This window comes from Labrus mixtus, chromosome 21 (genome assembly GCF_963584025.1).
Source record: "Labrus mixtus chromosome 21, fLabMix1.1, whole genome shotgun sequence".
Lineage (NCBI taxonomy): Eukaryota > Metazoa > Chordata > Actinopteri > Labriformes > Labridae > Labrus > Labrus mixtus.
In genome coordinates this window covers 1,487,127-1,513,164 of record NC_083632.1, presented here as the reverse complement: position 1 = coordinate 1,513,164, position 26,038 = coordinate 1,487,127, and the positions used below count along the sequence as shown (strand labels likewise).

Sequence of the window (26,038 nt, the reverse complement as noted above, 5' to 3'; positions counted from 1 at the left end):
TTCAGGTGACAGTGACATTTGTCCCCAATTAACTTTGGGGACAAATTGGGGACTCGCGCGAGATTCCTCTCCCTGGCCCCCGGCCCCCGGTCTCAGGGGTGGGTGAGAGACAGGGCGGCTGCGGGGGAGCAATCTCGCGCGAGATTCCTCTCCCTGGCCCCCGGTCTCAGGGGTGGGTGAGAGACAGGGCGGCTGCGGGGGAGCAATCTCGCGCGAGATTCCTCTCCCTGGCCCCCGGTCTCAGGGGTGGGTGAGAGACAGGGCGGCTGCGGGGGAGCAATCTCGCGCGAGATTCCTCTCCCTGGCCCCCGGTCTCAGGGGTGGGTGAGAGACAGGGCGGCTGCGGGGGAGCAATCTCGCGCGAGATTCCTCTCCCTGGCCCCCGGTCTCAGGGGTGGGTGAGAGACAGGGCGGCTGCGGGGGAGCAATCTCGCGCGAGATTCCTCTCCCTGGCCCCCGGTCTCAGGGGTGGGTGAGAGACAGGGCGGCTGCGGGGGAGCAATCTCGCGCGAGATTCCTCTCCCTGGCCCCCGGTCTCAGGGGTGGGTGAGAGACAGGGCGGCTGCGGGGGAGCAATCTCGCCGAAAAAAAAGCTCTCTGTTCAGATAAATAATAATAAAAAATGAATGAATAACAGCGCGAGATTGCGAGATTCCGGGATCTGTAAAAACAAAAGTTTGACACCACGAAGGTTGAAAGTAGCTTAGCCACAGTATGTATGTAAATGAGTAAGGAATATAAAAGATAAAAGTTTTTCCCGTTTTGTTAATTTCACTCTCTTTTGTGGAGTCTCTCACACAGAACTACAGTGTTTCATAGTACAGTTATTACAGTAAAGTGTCCTATGTGGTCTAATCAATAAAAAGCTCAACAGTAAATTGATAAAGAAAATCTTTAACCTTTTTTGTAGTACAATAGAGCTAATGGAAAATTGTGAATAACAACAGATGTTATTTTAATACCTCAGTTTTGACACCTTTTGACACCATTTTTTTTCCAGGCACACATTCCTGGCCCACTGAAAATGGCTCCGCGACCCACTTATTGGTCCTGACCCACCAGTTGAGAGCCACTAGTCTAGGTAACAGGTATGAAAAAAAACTTGATGATGACTTAATATATCTGTGTTTGTTTCAGGGTGACACTCCTGTGTTTTTTTCTTCTGTGGACACAAGCCTCTGGTCTTCACAGAGTGTGGAAACCATTTGCATATGATTTGACTAGTGGTATTGGAAATGTCATGGTCCTGGTTAGGTTAAGAATAATGAACAGTAGTTTCACACATCCGTGCTGCTTCTTTTCTCGAGATGTTCATATTCCAGAAAGGAAAGAAACCTGAAATGCTTCATTTCAGGTGCTGTCTCTTTAAGGCCCCCTCCTCCCCACGTGCCCACTTTCCTCTGACTGGCCAGCTGTCAAAATGTCTCTTATACAAAAACACCTACAATTCTACAATTCACTTAGCAGACGCTTTTATCCAAAGCGACGTACATCAGAGAGTAAGAACAACAGAAGCAAGGATCTAGAAAAAAAGGGAACAATGTCAGTAAGAGCAAACGATCAGCTTTGAGTCCGATTGGACACACAGGTGCTGACAGGAAGTGACCAGAGGCAAAGCACAACATTGAGGGCAGTTCTTGAGAGCTCTAATCAGTATAGAAACCGTCTTATAAGTCGTCGTTATCAAACAAAAACCATCGTCATTACCATCATCATCATCAATAATATGGAGACCATCATCATTAAGTTAGTAGGTATTCATGAAAGAGCTGGGTCTTTAGCTTTTTCTTAAAGGTGCAGAGGGACTCTGCAGATCGAATGGAGTTTGGAAGTTCATTCCACCACCGGGGGGCGACAGAGGAGAAGAGTCTAGTCAGAGACTTTGTAGCCTGTTGTGAAGGTTGGATCAGACGCCTTTCATTGGCAGAGCGTAGTGGGCTGGAGGGAGTGTAGACCTGGATCAGAGAGTTAAAGTAAGGAGGAGCCATTTTAGTTGCTGTTTTGTAAGCGAGCAGCAGAGTTTTAAATTTGATGCGAGCAGTAACTGTGAGCCAGTGTAAGGAGATGAACAGCGGAGTGACATGTGCTCCTTTAGACAGGTTGAAGACCAGTCGTGCTGCTGCATTTTGTATCATCTGCAGAGGTTTGATAGTGCATGTAGGAAGACCTGCCAGTAGAGAGTTGCAATAATCGATGCGTGATATCACAAGAGCCTGTACCAGGAGCTGTGTAGTGTGAAGGTCACCTAGAAGTGCTTTTACCCTGCATTAAAAATGACGGAAGCCCAAAGCAGACACATCAATGCATTTTATTTTACTCAATTCTCCCATGCTAAAAATTCAAATCAGGTTGTTTTGTTGTGATTCTAACTTTTTTTATCAAGTTTCCTCGGGATAACAACTCTGCTTTTCCTGTGACAACGAGTTACTTTCCTGAGATTTCAAGAAAACCGCTGAAATTGACTCATCATCACAGGAAAACTAGCGTTGTTACATCGCGGGTATGTGTTAAATATGTCAAAGACAGCGGGTTACATAAGTCGGGATCTTGACAAAACAAGCTAAAACTTGTTTTCATGGGAAAACTGAGTAAAATAAAAATCTTCTGATGCATGTCCGCTTCGGGCTTCCATAGAAAACAACCCAAAGAGTTCATCTTTCACATCAGCATGTTTTAGTTTAGCAGCTATAAACGCAGGCTAAAAATCTTGTTGCATTATTTTGCAGAGCGCTGTAAGTTATGTACATTAACTACATTGATTTTATGAGAATTTAGTCCCTGCTGACCTCTGACCTCTGACCTTCTGACCGTGCTCTTCTGTGAATCAGCTCAGTGTTCTCCCTGAGTGAGGTCTGACTGCTGGTGAATCATTGTTTAGTCTGCTGCAGAGGTCACATGAAGGTCTGTGATGTATATGCAAATGAACGGGTTTGAATGCACCGTGTGTTTGTGTCATTAATGTAAAACTGCACCGACCAATCAGTGGTCCAAGATATGACCGCCTCAGTCACTAAACACCTGAACCGCTCATAACTTATAAAGCTGTTAATGAACAACAGACTCAGTTTGCATAAATGACTTTGAGCAAACATACCGGTGTGCATCGTCGGAGGGACAAAGAGAAACAGAAAAGTTGAAGGGTGGTAAATGTATAGCTTTTTGGCTCCCGATGGGAACTCGTCACTGGCTGCTGTTTGTTTAGGCGAGGGGGTAAAAAACATGGCAGGGTGCAGATAGGAGGCAGGCTGCTCTCAGGAAGGGAAGGTGGTGCTACTAAAAAAGAATGCAGAAAGTTTGAGAACCACTCAAATTGAAAACGACCTCAACAAAGTGAGTCAATGATATGAGTATACTCTGCACAGCATGTCATGTCCAAATCACAGACTGTAAATATTAATGTTTGAAGCCTTAGTGACATCACCCGTCTGTTCCTGCAGGGGGCGCTGGAGTCCCATCGATGGCGGTTTCCATGCTGGAAATGCTGTCTCAGTCTAACTTTCAGGCAGACAGGCTGAGAGCTGGAGCTGAGGCGGGTTTTAAAACTCTTCAAGTCCACCTGTCAATGATGTCAAATATGTTCCTAACTATGGATAACATGTATCATATGTGACTTCTTTGAGCCAGCCTCAAGTGGAACCTCGATGAACTGCAGGATTTTGTACTTCCGCATTGGCATGATTTTTCAAGGCAGGAGGTTACAGCTTGATCGTGTCCTGTGTTTAATGTAGACTGTTGACAGACGCCGGCAGTATTGACCTCTATCAACCTCTCTCACTGTCCATGATGCACTCTGTCTTAAAGGACACGATCTTCATGTAGTGATATCAAAGGCTCCATTTGCAGCCTCCTCTCTTGTCAGATAGTTTACTGCAGTTCACGTCTGATCTGTGTCACACTCTGTGTTTGTGTTTCTGCCTAATTGGACTGAAACTGCTCGGTGTCTCAGATACCAGCTCTATCAGCAGGATGCAGACGCTGCCTTCAAGTACCAATTAGCTCTCAGTGCGTGGTCTCTCTCTCCTGACACTGCTGTTCCAGGAAGCTAAATCCCCCTGATCACAAATCATCAGCCTCCTATGAGCATATGATTGCACAACGAGCCCTGGAGACTTCTCTGGACGTTGAGATGACTCGGTTGAGATGACTCGGTTAACCTGCCAGAATTTGTTCATGGGCAAAGATATTTTAAATCTTATATCAGATTTTATTATCAGATTTCTTTTGTACATTTGTTCCTAAATTTTCACCTTTTTTCCAACAAGGTTCAGCTTTAAAGGAGCAATATGTAGCTCTGACCCCCTAGTGTTTAAAATGGGTACTGCAGTCCAGATTCAAAACATCTCTTCTCTCCCACCCCTCAAACTTCCCCCATGAATAACAGACGTTCTCTTTGTCTCCACAAAGCAGAAAAGAGCATTCATAGCCAAAGTGTTATAATAATAATACAAATACAACCTTAAAATAAAGTTCTGCATGTCCTCTTATGACCTGCAAACATTACATAATGTATCGTTGATGTTACTGCCTGCTGAATAAACTGTGGGCAGAGCTTCTGCAGTCTAACGTTATCACTGTGATGGTGACTTCTTTCAAAAGGTGCAAACGACAAAAGGACTTTCCATTCATCTCTTCACATTCCTTATCTGGTCTGCAGCTGGAGTTTGGCACAGTTATTCCTCCTGCGTCCTCCTGTCATGTGAAGTGAGGAATCCCTGATAAAGAACACATGTGATGTGATATCAGAGGTCTGCAGAGGCTAAAAATAGAGCTAGTTTTTTGTGGTGTCACCTCCTCAGGAGACTCAGAGGTTATCAGGCCACAGCAGTCGGACGGCTTATAAATCACAGCCCGACCTCCTGACCACAGCAGCAGGCGCCTGCACCGCTTTAACAGAGACACATGAAATGTGAGCGTGGGGACGGTGGAGACGGATCTGTGTGTGTGTGTGTGTGTTTGTACGGTCAAAGGGGTCCTTGTCTACAGATGAGATAATATCCTGCAGCAAGCTAATAAAGTTGTAAAGCTGGTGATTGAGATAAAATAAAGATGAGCCTCCAACGGCTCAAAGAAAATAAAACATACTTAATAAATCTGTCACAGTAAGGTCCTATACAGTAATAGCTCTAGGGCGGCTGTGGCTCAACGTGCAACGGTCGTCTCTCAACTCTCAACCGGAAGGTCGGGGGTTCGACCCCCAGCTCCTGCAGCCACATGCCCGAGTGTCCTTGGTCAAGATACCTAACCCCAATTTGCTCCTGCTACTTCCTCAGCAGCGTGTGAATGTATTAGTTTAATTTAATCGTTTATTTGAATCAGTGTACAAAAAAAAACATTAGTCTCAGAAGAGAAGAGATGCTTTGTACCATATTTAGCTAGCTAGATAATTTCCATCTGTTGTCCCTGGGCGTGTGAATGGATGAGTTAATACTAATGTTTTAGTTCTTGAAATCGCTCCTGGCCTCAAGATCACTTTTTTGAAGGTCATGTAGCAAAGGGTTGAGGTGTCCCAGGGCCGCCCGATTAGAGCTATAGCCTCCACCAGACATGGGGTAACCTCACTGTGGCAGCAGTACGATGGGAAGTCACTGAGCAAAGGGAAAGGAGGAGGTTATATACACATCATGTAGGTACAGGCCGGAGCAAAAACAGCGTTTTTTCCTTTATGAATTTAATAATTTTATTGCATTTGGTACCACTCAGCTTCTGTATGTGGTGTGTATGTGTACCTTTTGAACGTTTGTGAGTAACGGTCCCGGACTGCAGCAGCTGGCAGCTGACCCTTTAACAGATGAGCTGACACACAGACGGTGGAATCCGCAGAGTAAACACCGTCTGATGGTGAGAACCAGGCGAGACTCTGCTGAGCTTTATTCTCTGAAACCGATACTGAGGATTGTTGGTCGTGAACAGATAAATTAATACTTGAGTAAGTCTCCTCCTAAATGAAGTCAGCCGTCTGATAATGTTGAGGTTGTGTTGATAAATGTGTTTGATCAAGTTGATGCACTTGATTGAATGTGTGTCTGTTGTTATTCCAAACAGGAAGAACTAGGAGTTCTAAGAAGATTTATTTTTGGGGTTTAGGACTTCAAAGGTTTTATATTTCACACTTAAATATAATATAAATCAAGTATATCCTCTGAAAATAACTCTGTGAGTCATGACTGTCTACAATGGGTGTAACGCCCGAGTCCCACTGTCTGTGATGTTTTCAGAGTCCTATCTTCAGTTTGTTTACATCGCCAGGACGGCCGGCTGACTCCTCCCCTCGTGTATAAAAGTTGTTTAATTGAGGGACTAGAGAAAAGAAGAATAACATACTGTACTCACTGCTTAACTGTGTTTCTAGATCACGCTCATTTCAGGTAAATTTACATGCAGTGTGAAGATACCAGCATAATACAGATCGCTAGCATTAGCATGCTAACACAACAATGCAGCGCGAGTTGTTTTGGTTTCATGCTGGTGCTCAAGGGCGACATCTGCTGGATCAAAAAATCACATATAAAGCCTTTAAAAAAAAAAAAAAAAAAGAGTATAAAATCAGGGAGAATGAGCGGCCAATGATATGTGAGAAAGGAACCACAGGTCGGGCTCGAACCCAAGCCCACTTGAAGGGTTATAGCCTCCTTTCCTGGGGCGTGACCTCGCCTGTTTACAAGCATCACTTCCGTTAGAAATGACCACAGAGTATATTATTCCACACTCAGACTACCATCATCATCTGACATAGAGAGAACGTTTAGATCAGAAAACACAAACTGTTCAGAGCATCACAAGGTAACTTATTATTTATTAACTGAAAAATCACAGAGTGGCAGCAGACTGGCAATCAATGGAAATGTAAGTGAAGGCATTTTAATAAACTTGACTGTGACTCCTCTGGACAGACAACATGTCACACAGGGATTTCTTCACATGATGAAATATGGTTCAGTCTTCAAATAGCATATCTTTGGTTCAGGCTGTACAGTGGTGATGATGTAATCGCTTTATGGCAAGAAGCTTCTGGATCTGAAGTGACATTTTTAAGTTTAAGTTTCCATGTTTTTCCCCTCTAACACAATGTCCCAGAAGGATAGTTGATGGATGGTGGCTTCGGCTCAAAAGGTAAAGTAGGTTGTCAATCTACTGAAAGGTCAGAAATTTGTTTGATTTTTTTGTTTGTTTACATAAAATAACATTGAGATGCAAAAGCTGATAAGAGTTGTCAACACAGACCGGTGTGTCGAGGACAGACTGACAGCTCTCTACAATGTTTAGAATTTAGACTGCAGTACCCATTTTAAACACTAGGAGCAGAGTTACATACTGCTCCTTTAATAAAATTGTGCACACAAAAGAAGGTCACTTTTTGGGACTTCAGGGGCGCTTTAACCTATTTTGTGTTAATAAAGAAACATTCTAGGACGTGCAGTGAAACCATCTAAATTATTGTTTGATTGGTTCAAATGAATAAAAATTGAACAGCACACAGTCGTGCTTTAAATAGTATTAGCGATGCATATATACATATTCATACAGTGCCTTCATGCAGTGAACAAACGTTGACACATTAGCAACATATTTACATCGATTTAACACAAATAGCGTCATTTAGAAGTGAGCTGCATGGGTACTATTGAATATTCACAATCCAGGCACACAGGCTCTTATTATTCAACCGTGCACAATATCTCTCGTATTTAAAGCTCAACTTGAAGCTATAATTGAAGTGTATCCGCCGTGTGTTGCCTTGCCGGTGAGGGATCTTCCCGTGATGGCTGCGATGACAGTAATTCAGTTTGTTTACAGTGTTTGCAGGGGGAAGTAGCAATCTTCTGCCTGTGTGTGTGTACACATGAATATATTGAACAAACTCTCCTCACAGTTGTCCAGCTCTTCTCTTCAGCACGGCCTGCACTGTCACTCTTCATCCGTGCGACCGGGTGCAGCCGGGAGCTCAAAGTTTTTTGCTCTCAGTGAATGTTGACGTTTGCAAAAAAAAAAAAAGTCTTTGTTGTGCAGCAAAGCCGAGGCTTCATCCCCCGCGCTTTGACTTCCAAATGAAGCTCTACACTGTCTGATACCCCCGCTGCAAAAGTTAAGCACTCAAAAGGCTGGTTTAGCTCGTTTTTCAATCAGCTGTGATGATCCAGCTTTCACCCTCCACATGTCCGGGGCTAAGGCTTCCCTCTTAGAAACCAGCTTAGGGAAACATCCATAACAGCAAGCAAAGAGTCAGCGAGCGCAAATGAAGGGACACGCGGGAAGCTCTGGTTGACGAGGTGTAGGAAGACGCAGCGCGCTCACCACTGGGACGTCCTGTGCAGACCGTTCCCCTGCAGAAGAAGAGACACATGGCCGTCAATCAAACAGCAACATAACACTGGAAACTGAAAATGTTTATGGTTTCAGCTTCCATCGAAAAGGATCTGAAACATTTGCAGATTGAGCAGCTCTGTCTGGATTCACAACAAATACAGTAGAGCAGTTTGCTAAATGTTAAAGTAAAACACCTTCATGGGAACCTTACTATTTGCATAATTCCTCATAAACTTCAACACTATGAAGCGTTTATTATGAGGGGGATATAAATAACTGGATAATAAGGAACGTTAAAACAGTCTGTATGTTTACATGCAGGTAGAAAAAGTAGATTTACTGCGTCAGTCTGACTAAAACTTGACTTTTAAAATGCATGTCAACATGTCTTAGTCCAGCTGACATGGCACTAAATCGACTGGAGAAGTGAAATTTTGCATCACTAGTCTTACTTTCAATTATTTTTTATCTCAAAATTGACCGGAAAATTGGATGAAATTGCATCATGTGTAACTGTGTTGAATCCAAACTTCCTCTGCAAAACTTAAAGAAGCAGAAAACTTTTCAAAGCCACCTTTAAAGCTCAGAGAAAAAGTTTTTTAAGACTTGGGTGATACATTTTCAAGAAGACACATTTTGGAGTACAGAGAATATATATATAAAAAAAAGATTTTCAGCAGTGTCGTTTCATAAAGAGGAAACATGAAAGAGTTCAGCGAGTCCAGTGAACAGACAGAGTCACAGACACGAGGCCTTGAGAGATTAAAACTCCACAAGGTAAGAAGAAGAAGAAAAAAAAACCCAGACAAAGAGGTGATTCATAGAAAAACCTGTAGAGGAAGTTGCTATGGATACGGCCGGCATGCACAGAGTCGGGGGAATAGAGAAGCATCTTGAGGTAAGCAAGTAGATAAAGAGAGAAGAAGGAGGAGGAGGAGGGGGTGGGGTGGGGGGGGTCGTCGACCTACGCTATTTCCATTTGTCTGAGTGTATGCGGCGTTCCCGATGTCTGTGTGTGTGGAGGGGGTGCTGCTCCCGCTGTTGGCTGCAGAGTTGGTGGACGCTCTGGGAATGACCATGTCAAAGGACGAGTCCGGAGGGTGCTGCATGAAGTGATAACACGGCCGGTGAAAAGAAGATTAAAAAAAGAAATCATGGAGGGGGGTGTGTCTGCAATCACCTGCTCTTTTTACGATACCTTCAGAAAGTGCTCAAAGTTACTTTTCCCCCCCGTTGACCACGAAGTGGATTACTTTTACTTTACATAAATGTAACTTTATGACTCCTGCATGAGGTTACAAACACCCTCAGATGACCGTTCATGGAGGTATCTGGACATAACTGTGCTATAAACAGCTGACCCGGTCTGATTTCAGGCCGTTTGGAGATTTTCCCTTCATGACATCACAAAGGGCAGTAGCCCCTCCCCCAGGTGGGTGACACTCCCACAGCTAGGTGTTTGTTCTGCCCTCTGAGTCTGCCTTCTCACCGTAAACAATAGGACATGGAGCGAGAAAGCACTGAGTACACCCAAGACCTTCGAGAGAGGGGGCGTGGTCAGACACAGCTCATTTACATATTTAAAGGTACAGACACAGAAACAGCCTGTTCTGAGCAGGGCTGAAATAGAGGGGTTTATAGACATGATCAAATACAGGATCAGAGTGGATTTAGAACAAGAAACTTCACACACATGTTTTGAGGAGCTCTGAGACTTATTTACACTGAAGAAGAGGAGGAGGATATGTCACCTTTAATCAGTTACCATCAGATGTTACCGTCACTAGCAGTACGAATTTGCATAGCACAGAATACCAACGTATCTGTGTTCATGTGTAACAGGAACCAGCTGTTCAGACTATTCATGCCATGTTTCTAAAATGTGTGTACTCACATTTCCCACTGCTTTGGTGATGAGAGCCAGCTCGGTGGGCTGGTACACTGAACTCCTCAGCTGACCCGTGTAGCCGCTGTACGGTGACACGGGCTTGGACGCTGTGATAGAAAGACAAGAGACAAACAAATGTCATTGTTTACTCAGCCAATAAGCCTCCTGGGTGATATATTTAGGCTGCTTTAGTGCAGTCGTTCCTATGGCAACCATCTCTTTAAAATCTTTATATCGCAATCACAGGAGCACTCAATCACAATAACAAGACCACGAGACGTTATCTGTCCCGCGCTCTGAGGGAAACGCCCCCGCAGAGACGGAGCTATGAGATGACTTTGTCACACTTTGTGTCAAACATTTTCCCCTGGATGAAACTGTTGCCACACCTCAGTTGCCGTGGAGACAGCGCAAACACAGGGAGTGATGGGAATGAGAGGCAGAGTGGGAGTGTGTGCGTGTGTGTGTGTGTGTGTGTGTGTGTGTGTGTGTGTGTGTGTGTGTGTGTGTGTGTGTGTGTGTGTGTGTGTGTGTGTTTGTGTGAACAACGGTTAGGGATGCAGTTAGGAACCAGACACTCATTAACAGGAATGATTCAGAGGAGACGCTCCCTCCTCCGACTCCCCGACTGAAAGTCTGCGAACACAATGACTAAACGCACTTCTAATCTAATCGGTGCCGACGACTTTTATTGACTTTAATTAATTACAAATAAACGAAGAAATAAAGTCAGGAGTCGACTGGTGAGTAAGTGATTAAGAAAGAAGACTAATGACAGCTTTGAATCATAAACCAACAGCTGATTTTCAGATCTCATCATAACAGCAGCGTACACATCATGAAACATTCACAGAGAATTGAGAATTTAATGCTCCCTCTGATTATTAATCGATTAAATAAAATACCCAGAAACATTTGATTAAATCATCTTTCATCTGTCCACAATAAGAGAACAAGTGAGGCCGGGCGTACACCTACTGTAGGCCCAACTTTTAAAACTGCGCGACTCATTTTGAAGTCGTTCCTTCCGATCAGCCGCTCCCGACCACTCGGATGAATTCCTGTCTTATTTAAAATGTTGATCTGTAGTTTGACTGACAGTCAAGAGCTGATTCCCCAACTTAAGGACTATTTTTTTTTCTTTATTGCACCGGCCCAAACTGACTGATAGTGTCTAAAATCACCATGGCAATAGCCTGCAGACATGATGCGTGATCCCCCTTCCTATCATGAAAGATATGAACAAGAGACACGATGGCAGGAACTAGCTACGGACCCTTTTTTTGTGATTTAAGTTGCTAAGTTAGCTTCTGATGCTGAGTGTGTGTGTGTGTGTGTGTGTGTGTGTGTGTGTGTGTGTGTGTGTGTGTGTGTGTGTGTGCATGCATGTTTCTGTGTGTGTGAGACAGAGAGTGTTTTTGACGGTGATTGTATTCCAGCTGTGCAAGTGAAACAACTGAAATACACACACATCTGACTCCATTCATTAATTTCTAATGGACTCCTGAGACGATAATGATGATTCAGCATTGTGATGCTACGTCCTGATCGAACATGTACAGTGTGAGCTCATTATTTGTAAGCTTTAATTTGGCCTTTACAAGGTAGAAGAAAGCAAAGCATATTAAGATCATCATATATAAACTATAGAATATGGTCATGTAGAGTAAGGTATGGTGCTTAATACTGACGAGGAGGATGCTACTAATTAGCATGCTAATTAGCAACTAGTTAATGGTGAACATGGTGACTTTGTTAGAAGTGTTACCTAAGAAATTTATGTGCAAATGAGCTAAGACTAATATTTGTGACTGCATTAGGTCGACGTTTTAATGATGTATTATGGGTAATATTGAGTAAACTCCTCCATTATTTTTTACAGCGTTTAAACTGGGAAGCATTTGGCCGTGCTGCTTTACATGAGCCGCCCGTAAAAACATCAGCGCTGTAAACCTCAACACCACCATGACATAAAGCTGACAGTCTGTAACAGCCACACCACGCTCTCTCCACCTCATCATCTATGATTATCCAGAGTCCCAACCACCAGCTCTCATTATAACGAGCACGGCGCTGTGAGGACACCAGACCGCAGCACTCAGTGTTCTGATCCTTGTCACTTTTTTCACTGCAGAGTCAGATCCTGTTCTGGGCTCAGGACTTCAACAGACGCAGATCAAATTCTGCGTGCTCATCACATGGATGCAAAACAACCTTTTTTGGGACAATCTGTCCCGTCTGGTTTTCTGTGAAGGCTTAAAACTTTAACTCATCACATGCAAAGTCATTCTGCAAATTCTGCGATAAGTGATTTATCGAACAAACAAAAATGACAGAAGTGACACTTTAATCTCTGCAGATCTCTTTACAGAAACTGTGGGTCGTAGAAAAAAAGGGTGGGAGCCCGTGTTGACATTTCGATGACACCGCTGGTTTGACCTTGACTCACCTGTAATCAGGGAGGTAGCTGTGTGACTTGTGTGTCACACTAAGTGATGTAACTGTGCTCACACTCCCCTCTAATTATTTCCTCACAAACAAAAGTGGGAGTGACCATGCCACATGAATATGTGGAGTTTTACATGAAGCTGCAGTTACACCACACAACAGCAAAGTGTGGGACTTCTCAGCGCTTCAATCTGGTGTGCCATGAGCAAACTGCAGCTCAGACTTTAAGATTTTAAGGAAATCTAGTGAAAAGTGAGTGTTTGTTGGGAGAAGGGGGAGAATATGTCCTCTTTAATATGTGTAAAAGAGCTGAATTATATATCCTCTTTGTTGTTGTTGGAATAACCCTGATTGATTGTTAATTGCAGCTTTTCATGCTCTCCACCGGTCCGTCACATTGCTGGTGGATGTAGATAAGAAACTCTTGGTGCAAACAATCAGGCAGCTCGGCTTTGACCTGATTCAGATCACAGGAGTGTGTCTGTGTTGAAATCCAACTAACCCTGAATGGAAAGACTTTCATGCATATATAGGCAGAACACAGGAGAAAATCTCATTTTAAGATGAATTATTTTAGAACAACATTAAAACAAAGACGTGTTTCAATTTATCGAGTAAAATTATGGAAATGTCAAGAGAGAGCCTTACATTGCTGTTTAAAGTCTTTATATGTGATTTTTCACACTTAAATATATAAATCAAGTATCTCCTCTGAAAATAACTCTGTGAGTCATGACTGTCTACAATGGGTGTAACACCCGAGTCCCACTGTCTGTGATGTTTTCAGAGTCCTATCTTCACTTTGTTTACATCGCCTGGGCGGCCGGCTGACTCCTCCCCTCACGTATAAAAGTTGTTTAATTGAGGGACTAGCTGATAATATGTCTACACTCCTGCACTTTAACTTATAGTATCACTGATTGCACATCTCCCTATGTCAATACTGTCCATTTACAACTCTGTTTTTGCACATTTACATTTAATCTTTCATATTTAAAGGTCCCATATTCTTCATTTACCCTTTAGTGTCCTGTGCATGTTTAGACACATCTATGTGCAAAAATTCAAAGTCCGCAGAAACGCGGCTTCTCCTACCTCCTCCTGTTAGCTGCAGCATTAGCTGCATGTAACGCTCGGTTCTAGCCCCCCTCGATAAAAATTTGTCAGTTCGACGTCATTGTCAGTGTGAGATCATTGATCTAAGCCCATTGGCTCGTTGTGGCCCTGCAGCTCATGTTGCACGCCCCTTAACTTCTGTAGCACGCCCACGATATGCCGTAGCCTGCGGTAGCACAGTAGTGCTAAGGTGCTAATGTTTATGCTCCCCGGCCCTCGGAGCCAGTGGCTGCATTCCCAATATGGTAAAAGAGGCGGGACATTTCCGAGAAGAGTGCTGAGCAACTGACCAATAACGACAGAGCGGATCGGCAGACCAATCAGAGCAGACTTGGCCCACGTGGGGTCTAACAGTGTGGGCTCAACAGAGCGTAGCTGACGGACTCAGAGCGGAGAGGGAGCAAGGAGGAGCAGTACATGAAAACAGACACTTTTTCAGACTTTAGCTATTGTGAACGTACAAAAGTAGATACATAGATTAAATATACGAACCCCAAAAAGAGCATAATATGGGCTCTTTAAGACTAGTAATGCTTAGTTAAATCCTGGTTGTATATATTCACATTCTTAGTTTTGAAGCTTATTTACTTTGTATTTAATATTATATTATGTTTAGATTTGCTAATATTGTGTGTTGGATAACCTGCTGCTGTAACGCCACAATTTCCCAGTTTGGGATCAATAAAGTAATTCTATTCTATTCTATTAAAATTTCAGCGTCTACATACCTTGGTTGGGCTCGTCCATCGAGAACGCCTTGTTTTCCATGAACATGTTCTGGGAGCTTTGTTCCTTCAGGATCGTCTCGTAGCCGACGCCTCTGGTCGGGTAAACGTCTTCCCCGACGTCCTGCTGGCTCTCCTCGTCGCTGCTCAGACAGCACAGTTCAGGAATGGTGTAGACGACGAGGAACACCCACGCGTTGGCCACCAAGGCGATGGCCAGCGTCGGGTCGTCCCACGTCGGGCCTCCGGTTCTTTCGTTCCCGTAGACGTACATGACGATCCACGCCACCCAGATACCAACGGAGAGGAAGCTCGCAAGGAAGATACAAGCGGCGTCCTTTTTCCACTGCTTGTATTTGCCCCCCATGGCGGCCAGACTTGCCACCACCACCGCCAGGATCAGGTTCATCACGTAGATCAGCGCCATGACGAAGTCCTGGTTGGCGATGTTGCATGGCGTGGCCGCGGCTCGGCTCGTTTCCACGGTGGCGTTCGTCGGCCCCAGCGGGTGCCGCACCACCGTGATGATCAGCCACTCGGTGTTGATGACCACCTCCACCAGCCACAGCCCCAACGCCCCCAGGCACAGCGCCCAAGCCCGGGGCCCGCCGTTCAGCCTGACGAGGACGTTCAGCCTCACGCTCTGCATCAGGAGGCAGGCGAAGCAGCCGGCGAACAGCACGCCGAAGAGGAACCGCCGCGACGCGCAGGTGGCGAAGTCCTTCCCCACGATGAAGGCGAAGGTCAGGCAGAAGAGACCGCCGGTGCAGACGAGGAAGAAGGCGTGAAGGGGGATCGAGCTTTTCCGGTTCTTGTCCTGGGTGAAGGGTATGCTGGCGAGCAGCGAGATGAACAGCACAAAGGTGAAGACGACGCCCGCCGCCGCAAAGGCCTCCAACACGACGCCCCACACCGAGCTGGTGTCACACAGGTTGTAGTAAAGGGAGTCCAGGTTAGGGCCGCAACCCTGAGGGGTGACGTTGGCGGCCATGGTTAGACGGAAAGACCAGAGGTGGACGAGGCGTTCGGGATCCTGACGGTACCTGATCGGATGAACAAACAGAAGTGAGTCTGAGACTAACGTGGAGAGTTCTTAACAAAGACTCAGAAGCGTCATCAGTGCAGGATAATGATACAGTCGACACCCAATTAAGCAAATAGTTCACTCGCATGAGTCAGTAAACACATCGGATTCCAAGCAAACCTTTGTCATTAACGTTTACTCTGAAATGTTACATAAAAAAGTGACGCAAGAGTCGTCCAGAGCTCAGCACTCTTCAAACACATCCGAGAGAAACTGGACTTTTTTTCCCCCAGCTCTAAATGTTAATCATTAATGAGATCTGTGGACAAATATTGTTTCTGTACATCGCGACCGAGCCAGGATCAATGAGGTGAAGGTTTGTTAAACCTTTGGTGCAGAAAGTGGAACTGCAAATACTGTTTGGACTGTTTTTATTTTTATTTTATTTATTTATTTATTTTTAATTTAATTTTTTATTTATTTATTTTTAATTTAATTTTTAATTAATTTATTTTTTTCTCATAGTCCACTGCACAGCTCCTACATTCCACCTTTTGTACATTTTGTGTTTTTATTTTTTATTTATTATATTTTATATTTTACATTTTTAAATTATATTTTATATATTGTAACAGCTTCTTATTCTGTATTATTTAAGTTGTTGCTAGTTCTGCTTTATTTCCTTGTTAATTGTTTAGCACCAATACACCAAGTCAAATTCTTTGTATGTGTAAATGTACTTGGCAATAAACGCAGATTCTGATTCTGATTCTGTAAAGGACATTTTTAAACTTAGTGTTCAGAACTCAGAGTTCACTAAGTAACATCACCACAGCCCGGGTCGTGTCTTTCTGCCTCGTCTGGACGGTTCTTTTTTGTTCCTGTCAGATTGAATTTCACTGAGGACAGTCTCTGAGGCAAATCAATAGAAATGTGGTGGTGGACGTTCAGTCCTTCTGACTAACTCTCCAAAAAGGATGGAACAAAAAGAAAGTGTTACTGTTCCTTTAAGTACCCAGATGGTGTGGGTCTGTCAATTATGAGGGCAGTGATCGTGTCTTTGTGAGAAAACTGTCGGTCATTCAGTGGATTATAAGTAATATTTTTATTAGTTTTAGGGTGCGACCTCTAATCACCTACTCCTCATATCCTGGCTGATTAGACCGGGACAGGATGAAAGTAGGCGGAGTTATGGTGTCATGAATTCTAAGCACCAACAAGCATGATAACAGGTCATCAAGTCCTCCAACAGTAGAGGAGCTGTCAGTCACACAAACTAGTCCACACCCACATGTTCCACAGAAGAGAAACAAACGTACCACACATGATCTGTTTGGTTCTCTAAATCATCTTCGTCTAGTCACAGAAAATGACTCAGAAGTCAATTAAGCGTTAAAATAAAAGTTCTAAAATGTCCCCCGCATGTTGTTCCCTTCACTCTCTCTCTTAGACTCCAAAATACTGTGAATCTCATCACTTACAAACTGAACAAAGATTGAAAACCCAAGACCTACAAGAGCTGCAAAGTTCTCCAGTGATGACTACAAGAATTATATTTGACCGTGCGTTGGATTGGACGCAGCTTCAGCACGATGCAAACACATGTACGCTGCGTAAAGATTAGAAAGAACGGGTTTAAAGGTTTAAAGGGGCACATGGTTTATTCTCTCCAGGGTCTTCAAAGAAAGGTCACCGTGTTTGTGGCCAATAAGAACTAATCTCACTGAATCTGTTTCTTTTCATCTTTTGTGTTCAAGCAGCGGCTCAACTAACGATCTCAGAAATGTTCAATACTTTTTAATGTGTTTAAAAACGGTTTCTGACTTTTTTATTGTCTTAGTATCAAAAAGGTCCAAAGATTTAAAAGACTAAAGAGCAGTCGTACTGTTTACCCAATGCTGCCTCTACAGAGAGAGAGAGAGAGAGAGAGAGAGAGAGAGAGAGAGGGAGAGGGAGAGAGAGAGTTCTGTTGATGTCTCTTAAAAACAATCAGAGAGTCGAGGAGGTTACATCATCGAGATTGTTCAAATTTATTGGCAACACATCATCTGGCTCTTTAGTGTTCAGGAGTTTGTAATATGATGTGGTTAAAGAGAATTGATTGGCCTAGTGGTTATACTTTTGGCATCGTACTGAAGCCCTAGGTGGACATGCATCAGTACATTTCAAGTATTTCGAGTACGATCTCGACTTATTTATCTTTGTAAAACGACGCTGGTTTTCTCTGGACGAGAGGATCATTTCCACCGTCTTCCAGAGATCTCCACAAATGAACTCATCATCATCCTGAGGTGATGAGATGAATAAGATGAGATCTTGAGGAAAGAGCAGAAACTGTCCTCGTTGTCACAGGAACACAGAGTTAAAATAAGATGTAAGGATGTTTGTCCGCTTTGGGCTTCCGTAGTATCCAAACAGATATCTATCTACATGGTATATGATTCAAGTTTATAACTTTAGTACTGCCACTCTGTTTACACTAACAGCTGTAAAAACTGCACATCTGCATCTGCAGCTCAGCTCGTTCATTTGCAAAGACAAAACAAAAATTAATTTAAAAAGAGGGATTTCATGAAGCGAAATATGTTTCTTATTCCTCCTCACAGGAACATTTCTCACTCTAACATGAGGTAATGCATCTGATCCTTTATTAAACTTATTCACTCTAACTTCAGGGATACAACATCATCTGAACACATAATAATCTGCATGTTAGACCCACAATATCATCCTAAATATCCCTAATACAAGCAGGTACACTTCATCTGAAAACTACAAAACTACATTTTGAATGCACACATTCCCCCTGTGATGTTCATGTATGTTTCCAAATATGCAGAAAACACGTCAAAAAATGTGATTAAAATGAGATCCTACCTGGATGTTTTTGTGTGGCTGGTTTTCTCTGTAACGTGTCTCCACCACCTGCTCCTCCAGACTGCAGGTTGGACACTAAATCCTCTGAGAGAGTCAAGAAAAAGTTGCAGCACCACGTCCGAGTCTCGTTTAAGTCCACATCAGACTGGTCTAAGAGGAATCCACTTCAAGTTAAAGCGGCTGAGAAAAGAGAAAAGTTAAAGAACCACAGGAGCGATTCTCTGAGCGAGCAGACTGATGTGACGAGCTCTCTCTCTCTCTCTCTCTCTCTCTCTCTCTCTCTCTCTCTGTCTCTCTCTCTCGCTCACACACTTATACACACACACACACACACACACACACACACACACACACACACACACACACGTGCCTGATACTTTTGCGCGTAGAGATTTAAATTGTATTTTATTTCATATTTTCCATCAAATGTAATTCCAGTCTCTCTAAAGCCTCTGACCTCAGTGTGGAGTGGGGGCGACACCTGGTGGTGAAAAGGTGGTAATACCCCCAGCAGCAGTTCAGGGAGGTTGAGCCACATTAAATTGGCAGCAAAGTACAGAAAATGAAAAAAATCCCATTGTCATTAAAAGGTCAAGTTTTCTTAACTTTATCAGTTAAATGAATTATTTCAGCTCAAGTGCAAAGTTACAATGAAGTGCTGAAGATTAAACCAACTGATTACTGGGCTTTCACACGGGCAGAAAACTCCTGAAAAACTCCTGATATTTACAGGAGGAGCTGCATGTGAGAACCCAACCTGCTGAATATTTCACCCAGAGTCAGAGCGGGTGCTTATTTACTTTGTAGAGAATTAAATGAACATTTACCTGGACAAGTTTTACTGATGAACGAATGATAAATGGAATTGAGCTTGTATCGTCCTTTTCTCGTTTTCTGACTTCTCAAAGCTCTTTTACACCGCAGGTCACACCTACACATTCACACCCTGATGGTAGAGGCTGCTGTGTAAAGAGTCCATCAGAAGTCATGTAGCTGCAGGAGCTGGGGATTGAACCCCTGACCCTCTGGTTCAGAGACAACCGACATTACCGCTGAACCACAGCCGCCCCAAATATACTTAGATATTTTATTACTCCCTGTTAGTACGTATTTTCATGGATTCATTCATCTTGATAGTTTTGTGGACATATCTTTAAATTGTGTCAACCATCTCACAGTAATTCTTCTTTTGGGTGTCTGAAGCTGTAACCTTATATGGGTGAAGCACCTAAGTAGTAGCAGATCTATATATGGATAGGAGCCAACTATATGTTGTCAGCAACTGTTTGCTAGACAGAGAGTCTACATCTGTTACGTATACAAATCAGTGTCATGTCATCTTTATTGTTTTATAGTGATGTACCCAAATGGAAAGGAATTTGTGGGCTGTACCTTCTAGCAGAATATAAGACACACTGTGTGATGAAGACTTTGCCATTTTGCCATTTTTGCCACTTTGCCAATGATTGTGAGATCTTGGTCAGCATGGCTCAGCGATGTGTGTTGTGTTTCTGTGTTGTCTGACCATGGCTGAATAAATCTAAGATGATCCACAGTCTGTTTCACGATTTCATAATTGTCCATCTACTACAGAAATAACCCCCACCTAACACTCCCTCAGAGCACTTTGAAGTCCGAGGCTTAACGTCCCACTGGGACAACAAATTTCATCTCACTGAGTTCTTCCCAGGATTATTAGATTTTATATTTCTCTTCTCTTTTCTCTAAATGACGATATCTCTCTCCCTAGAGTTGTGTTCTTGTCTCTGGTATTTGTGGCCCTGAACAAATTGTGCAGCTTTCACCAAATAATAATAATAATGACAAGTCTTTCCGTGATCTGACCAAAAGGGGGCGCTGAAGAAGCAACTCATTTCTCCTTTTCAAACCACGGCCTCAGAAGATAATTGATGTGACTTGATACCTTCTGGGTGGATTTAGGAAAATGTATATTTACATTTCATCAAACTGTCTTCAGTTAGGATATTTCTCTGAAAATACATGTTGATATGTGTCATAAAAACAAACTTTTAAAGACAAGATTAAGGCATCCTCTAAAAATCACGACCGACAGAAAGAAAATCATAAATTTCTTCCTCTAATTTGAATAAATCTGCAGCATTAGGCCGACAGTGTGTGCTCTTATTTTGACAGAGATTTTAAAGATCAGAGTAAGAGTGATGATTTGTGTGCGTCTGAGCGCTCAGTCAATGATTAAAGGAGCGGTAGTTCACTCAGAGAAAAGCTCCTCCTGCTCCTCATATGTTCCTCCAGTTTACTCTCACTCACACTTGTTGCTCAAGAGCTGATTTTTCCCGCTTCATTTCCCTCAGTGAACGCACCGCCTCACCGCCGACAGAGTCTACAGCGTCTTGTTTGGACTCGTTTTTTTACTGTATGACTCACACACAGAGAGAGGATCCAGCTTTTGTAATCCTCCAGTAAAGGACCCGGGTTTGTCTTTTCAGATGTAGACTAGATGCAGATCAGAGCGGTTTTCCCTGAATGAGTTTGACCTCCAGCTCTGCCTCCGTGTCTCTTTTCAGAGCTCGTCCTCACATTATGTCATTAAAGACTGATTCACCGTCTCCTCGTACCAAAACCCCAGAGAGACATGAGAGAGGAGGAGCTCTGCAGGGACAAATTCATTACTGTCTGACCTTTCTCGAAAACTCTACAGCAGGGGTGTCCAAAGTGCGGCCCGAGGGCCTTTTGCGGCCCTTGAGGGGATTTTTTGCGGCCCGTGACTTCAAATGAAGAATCAGAAGATTTTGAGGTCTTGATTAAGATCGGCACATTATCTTATTTTTCTTTTTCATGTTAACAAGGGCTGAACAATATTCCTAAAATAGAAAATGTTCAGTAACATGTTGTTGTTTTTTTAAATCTACAGCTTTTACTATTTTCCACATTATTTTGTAAACTATGAAAAAAAACGTATGTAAAGTTTTTACAAACTAGCGGACTGTTGTTTAACCATTTAATGACCTGAACTAAATGCAGAAAGCTTTTCCAAAAACATGAACCACCAGGCTTGATTCTGAGAACAAAACAAATAAAGTAGAACGAAGAAATCTAAATATTTGATTTCTTTTATTAAAGGGTTTCTTTAGCGAGCCTTTTGATTCTGATCTACAAAGCCTTACTATTTTTAAAACTATATTTTAAAAAACAAAACCTGTGGCCCGCGAGCGATTCTAACACGACAATTTTGGCACGCAAGAAAAAAAGTTTGGACACCACTGCTCTACAGGATGTGCAGAGAAGTGCCACAGTGTGTCTCTGCATGAAATATAAAACATAATGAGACAGATTTTGAGTTTGCTTTGTGATGCTGTTTCTATAATCACATATTTCACCCCGACTTTAAAAGTCATTTTTCTCACTATTCTCCTATAGAGCGCCACAGGAATGAGTCCTAAAAAAATATAAAAAATAAAAAAATAAATACAAGCATACACTCAAATTACACACACACACACACACACACACACACACACACACACACACACACACACACACACACACACACACACACCTCTGTATCTGTCACTGCAGGAGAAACTATTCATGCTAAATCAACCGATCGTCATGCATTCTGCACGGCTTTGCAGTTTTGGTTCAATAACTCTAACCTTCCTGCAAAGTGGATGAAGCAAAGGTTTGTCCTGTTCTGTGACTTTAAAGTCCTGAGTAAACGTGCTTTTAACCACTGGTTCTCAACTGGTCTAGTCTCGGGACCCACCACCAACTCCTCCAGGAAAAATCGCGACCCAAATTTTGGATATTTTTTTGACCAATCAGATTCATTTACTGAAAAATGGTGCAGTTTGGACATCAGTCAGTACAAAACATGTGACATAAGCAAGAAACTGAACAAAACAAACATTTTTAAAAAGTGCTTCTCAGACTTTTTTACACAAGTGTTTTTTCCAGGCACACATTCGTGACCCACTGAAAATGGCTCAGCGACCCACCTCTGGGTGCCGACCCACCAGTTGAGAAACACTGCTTTTAACTATGCATACGGGAACGCATGACATCAGCCTCGCGTATCCTGCGGTGGTTTGGAGCGTCGGTTGTGCACGTCCTCAGAAATTAACGCCACACGTCCTCAAGATGCAATATGCATATAACCACTAGGGGCAGTGTAGAGCTGTGTGGTGATGAGACCAGATGAGACGACATCAGAGACACCAAAGAGCTGCTACAACAACGGAGGAACGTTTAAAAGAAAAGTTTATACATCAAGTCCACAACCATCGGCACTATGATGTGGTGCTCCCTCTAGAGGTTATATATTGTTACATCTGTTTTGACCTTCAGCCTTTTTGAGAGAGCTGTCTCCCCCCCCCCCCCCCCCCTCCTCTCTAGAGTCCATGCTCACACAGGTCACCATGTGGTGGACTCTGAAGCTTCAGTGTTTATCCAGCTCTGCATGGGTCTGTAAACCTTTCTGTGTTCTAACCTCTCTCCATTTTTCAAAAGCATCTCCAATATTGATCCTAGTTTGAGCACGTTTCTGCTCGTGGAGCTTATTAGAAACATGCAGAGGCTTTTTAGGTCGGGTACAATCACTTCTATCTGAACCAGTTTTACCCGTTTTAAACTCTACGGTGTAACCCCGCCTCTCTGTTGGTGAGTCACTAATGATCACAAAGTTATTTTATGAAACTTGGACCTGATAAGCTGTAGTGATAAATCTCCTCCCCCCTCACCTGACTCACCTGAGACAACCTGGACAAAGGTTGTTATTCTGAGTCACTGAGACGAGACGCCATGAAGGACTGACATTAAGATTCATCTTCAGAGAAAAACCAGACTGCTGCAGGAGGGAACACTGGGAACACTGGGAATATCTGGACTTTTACCTGAAACTGAATCCACAAACCGGATAAGACGTAAAAAAAGAACAAAGAATACAGATTAAAGGAACTTTGAGTGACAGGAAGTGACTCCCAGCTGTTCGTCTCCTCGTCTTCAGATTCAGATAAAATGGCGTCCAAGTTAGAGGAAGATCTGAGCTGTCCGGTCTGCCTCGACGTCTTTAAAGATCCAGTCATCCTGTCCTGCTGCCACAGCTTCTGTAGAGAGTGTGTGAAGGACTGCTGGAAGAAGAAGGAGAACAAGGAGTGTCCGGTTTGTGAGAGGAGACAGTCAAAGGAATTATTACCTTCTAACTTTACTTTAAAGAACCTGAGTGAGAGTTTTCTGCAGGAGAGAGATCAGAGAGCTTCAGAGGATCTCTGCAGTCTGCACTCTGAGAAACTCAAACTCTTCTGTCTGGACCATCAGGAGCCGGTGTGTCTCGTCTGCAGAGATTCAGAAAAACACAGCAAACACACATTCAGACCCATCGATGAAGCTGCTGGACAACACAAGAAGAAACTTCAGGAAACTCTGGAGCCGGTAAAGAAGAAGTTAAATGTTTTTAAAGAAGTTAAAGTGAAGTTTGATCAAACAGCAGAACACATTCAGGTCCAGGCCCGACACACAGAGAGGCAGATTAAGGAGCAGTTTAAGAAGCTTCACCAGTTTCTAGAAGAGGAAGAGGAGGCCAGGCTGTGTGCACTGAGGGAGGAAGAGGAGCAGAAGAGTCAGAGGATGAAGGAGGAGATGGAGGCTCTGAGCAGAGAGATAGCAGCTCTTTCACACACAGTCAGAGACACAGAGGACGAGCTGAGAGCTGAAGACGTCTCATTCCTGAAAAACTACAAGGCTGCAGTGGAAAGAGTCCAGCAGCGCCCCCTGCTGGAGGATCCACAGCTGCCCTCAGGAGCTCTGATAGACCAGGCCAAACACCTGGGCAACCTGAGCTTCAACATCTGGAACAAGATGAAGGACATGGTCTCCTACAGTCCGGTCATTCTGGACCCAAACACTGCTCATCCAGTCCGCATCCTGTCTGAAGATCTGACCTGTGTGACACGAGGAAAGAGACAGCAGCTTCCTGATAATCCAGAGAGGTTTGATACTTACAGCTCTGTCCTGGGCTCTGAGGGCTTTAACTCAGGGACTCACAGCTGGGACGTCCAGGTTGGAGACAGTACATACTGGTTTCTGGGTGTGTTAGCAGAGTCTGGACAGAGGAAGGGAGACAAAGAGTCTGGATTATGGTTCATATTGTTCAAAGATGGTAAATACAGAGCACGCACCCCACCACATCCATCCACTGATCTCTCAGTGAAGAAGAAGCTTCAGAGGATCAGAGTGAATCTGGACTGTAACAGAGGAGAGCTGTCCTTCTCTGATCCTGATACTAACACACACATACACACCTTCAAACACACTTTCACTGAGAGGATGTTTCCATACATTAACACTGGTGATAAACTCCCACTGAAGATGTTACCAGAGAAGATCTCTGTGACTGTGTCGTCCTGATGTCGCTGGTTGTCTTTATGACAGAGCTCAGATCTGTTTGGTGTAACTCAGGGACTCACAGCTGGGACACTGTGGGGGGGTAGAGTCTGTCCCTGTTCTCTGAGTGAAGAAGAGGCTGCAGAGGATCACAGTGAGTCTGACACCAACACACACTTTCACTGAGAAACAGTTTGCATGCATCAGAACTGAGAGAAGAACTCCCACTGAGGACTTAACCACTGAATCTCTGTGACTGTAGATTTAAAAAAAAAAACATCTTGATGATTAGAATCAAATTTCACTCATTTTTCTGAACCGATATTTGAACACCTTAACAATCAATGATGGATTAATAATGAATAATTAATGAGCCATAAAAAGCTGGTCTTCTTCTCAGTTTCTGTTTTGTTGAAGTTATTTTAAACATGAATTCATTAAATACAATCAGTTTGAAATAATTAAACTACGAGGCTCTCTCTTAAAAACAACGTATTGTCATGATTTGGTCTTATGTAGTTTGTATTTTCACTTTGTTTCCTAGCTTAGTTTCTAGTCTTTTTATTTTGTATTTCCTATACCTGTGTTTCTTTGTTCTAGTGTGTTTTCTTGGTAATGTTTCATTCTTGAGTTCTGTGTGTCTTTTAGTGTTTCATGATTTAGTTTGTAGTTGTCCTCAGTGTTTCTTGTATTGTATTCCTGCCTCTGTGTGTTTCCCTCCGTGTTGATGACCCTCATTGTCTTCACCTGTGTCGTTAGTCTCACCTGTGTCTGATTACCCCATGTGTCTATTTAGTCTCTGTGTTTCTTGTCCTCTGTGTCAGTTCATTGTTTGTTGGTATTTGTCAGTTTTTGCTCGTGCTCCTGTGTGGCTCTCTGTTTTTGATCTGTGTTTTTTTTCTTGGACTTTTGGAAGTAAGTTTTTGTTTATTAAATATATTTAGTTAATTCTGCACGTGGGTCCAGTTCCTTGTTTTTCCCCTGAACGTGACACGTATAACTGTCCTTATCACCTGTTCTGAGTTTGAGTCTTTCTGGAGCTTCATCCTGTAAAGGTTCGGCTCTGTGGCTTTGTTATCATGTTTGAAATGTCAAATATAAGACCTGAAGACTGTTCATATTTCTTTACCATCTTCATGTTCAGAGGATGAAACCTCCTCTGAAGAACGCTTTACCTTCTTTAGAACAACAAAGAGTTTAAATATGTGGTTAGTGTGAATCCTGTTCCTGTAATCATTAATAAAGTTTCTTGATGTGAATCCGTCTTTATGACTCGTGTTGTGTTTTATTGATCTT

At 43.2% G+C, this 26,038-nt stretch overlaps 2 protein-coding genes across 4 annotated transcripts in view; one reads left to right on the top strand and one right to left on the bottom strand.

The window, feature by feature from the left end:
- The window catches only part of gprc5c (G protein-coupled receptor, class C, group 5, member C), a 44,897-nt gene extending 26,217 nt beyond the window's left edge, over nucleotides 1-18,680 (bottom strand). Inside the window, exons 1-5 of one of the 3 annotated variants that reach the window (XR_009665898.1) lie at nucleotides 18,383-18,679; nucleotides 14,485-15,524; nucleotides 10,199-10,299; nucleotides 9,273-9,407; nucleotides 7,222-8,321 (exon numbers count right to left, since the gene is read on the bottom strand). Coding sequence is in view for 2 of the 3 variants with exons in the window: in XM_061027908.1 (XP_060883891.1) it covers nucleotides 8,289-8,321; nucleotides 9,273-9,407; nucleotides 10,199-10,299; nucleotides 14,485-15,472 (1,257 nt within the window). In the remaining variant the exon portion in view is untranslated. Of the gene's footprint in view, nucleotides 1-6,764; nucleotides 8,322-9,272; nucleotides 9,408-10,198; nucleotides 10,300-14,484; nucleotides 15,525-18,382 lie in introns of those variants that run through there. The other 2 variants (XM_061027908.1, XM_061027909.1) reach the window with 2 other exon arrangements.
- A 4,450-nt stretch (nucleotides 18,681-23,130) lies between these two features.
- On the top strand, nucleotides 23,131-26,001 carry LOC132955152 (E3 ubiquitin-protein ligase TRIM35-like). Its single transcript, XM_061027903.1, has one exon. The coding sequence runs from the start codon at nucleotides 23,378-23,380 to the stop codon at nucleotides 24,764-24,766; it is 1,389 nt and encodes a 462-aa protein (XP_060883886.1). The 5' UTR covers nucleotides 23,131-23,377; the 3' UTR covers nucleotides 24,767-26,001.
- The last annotated feature ends 37 nt before the right edge of the window (nucleotides 26,002-26,038 follow it).

What these genes read in the sequence shown, in the direction of transcription:
- LOC132955152 (XM_061027903.1), top strand. Translation starts at nt 23,378, where the DNA reads ATGGCGTCCAAGTTAGAGGAAGATCTGAGCTGTCCGGTCTGCCTCGAC.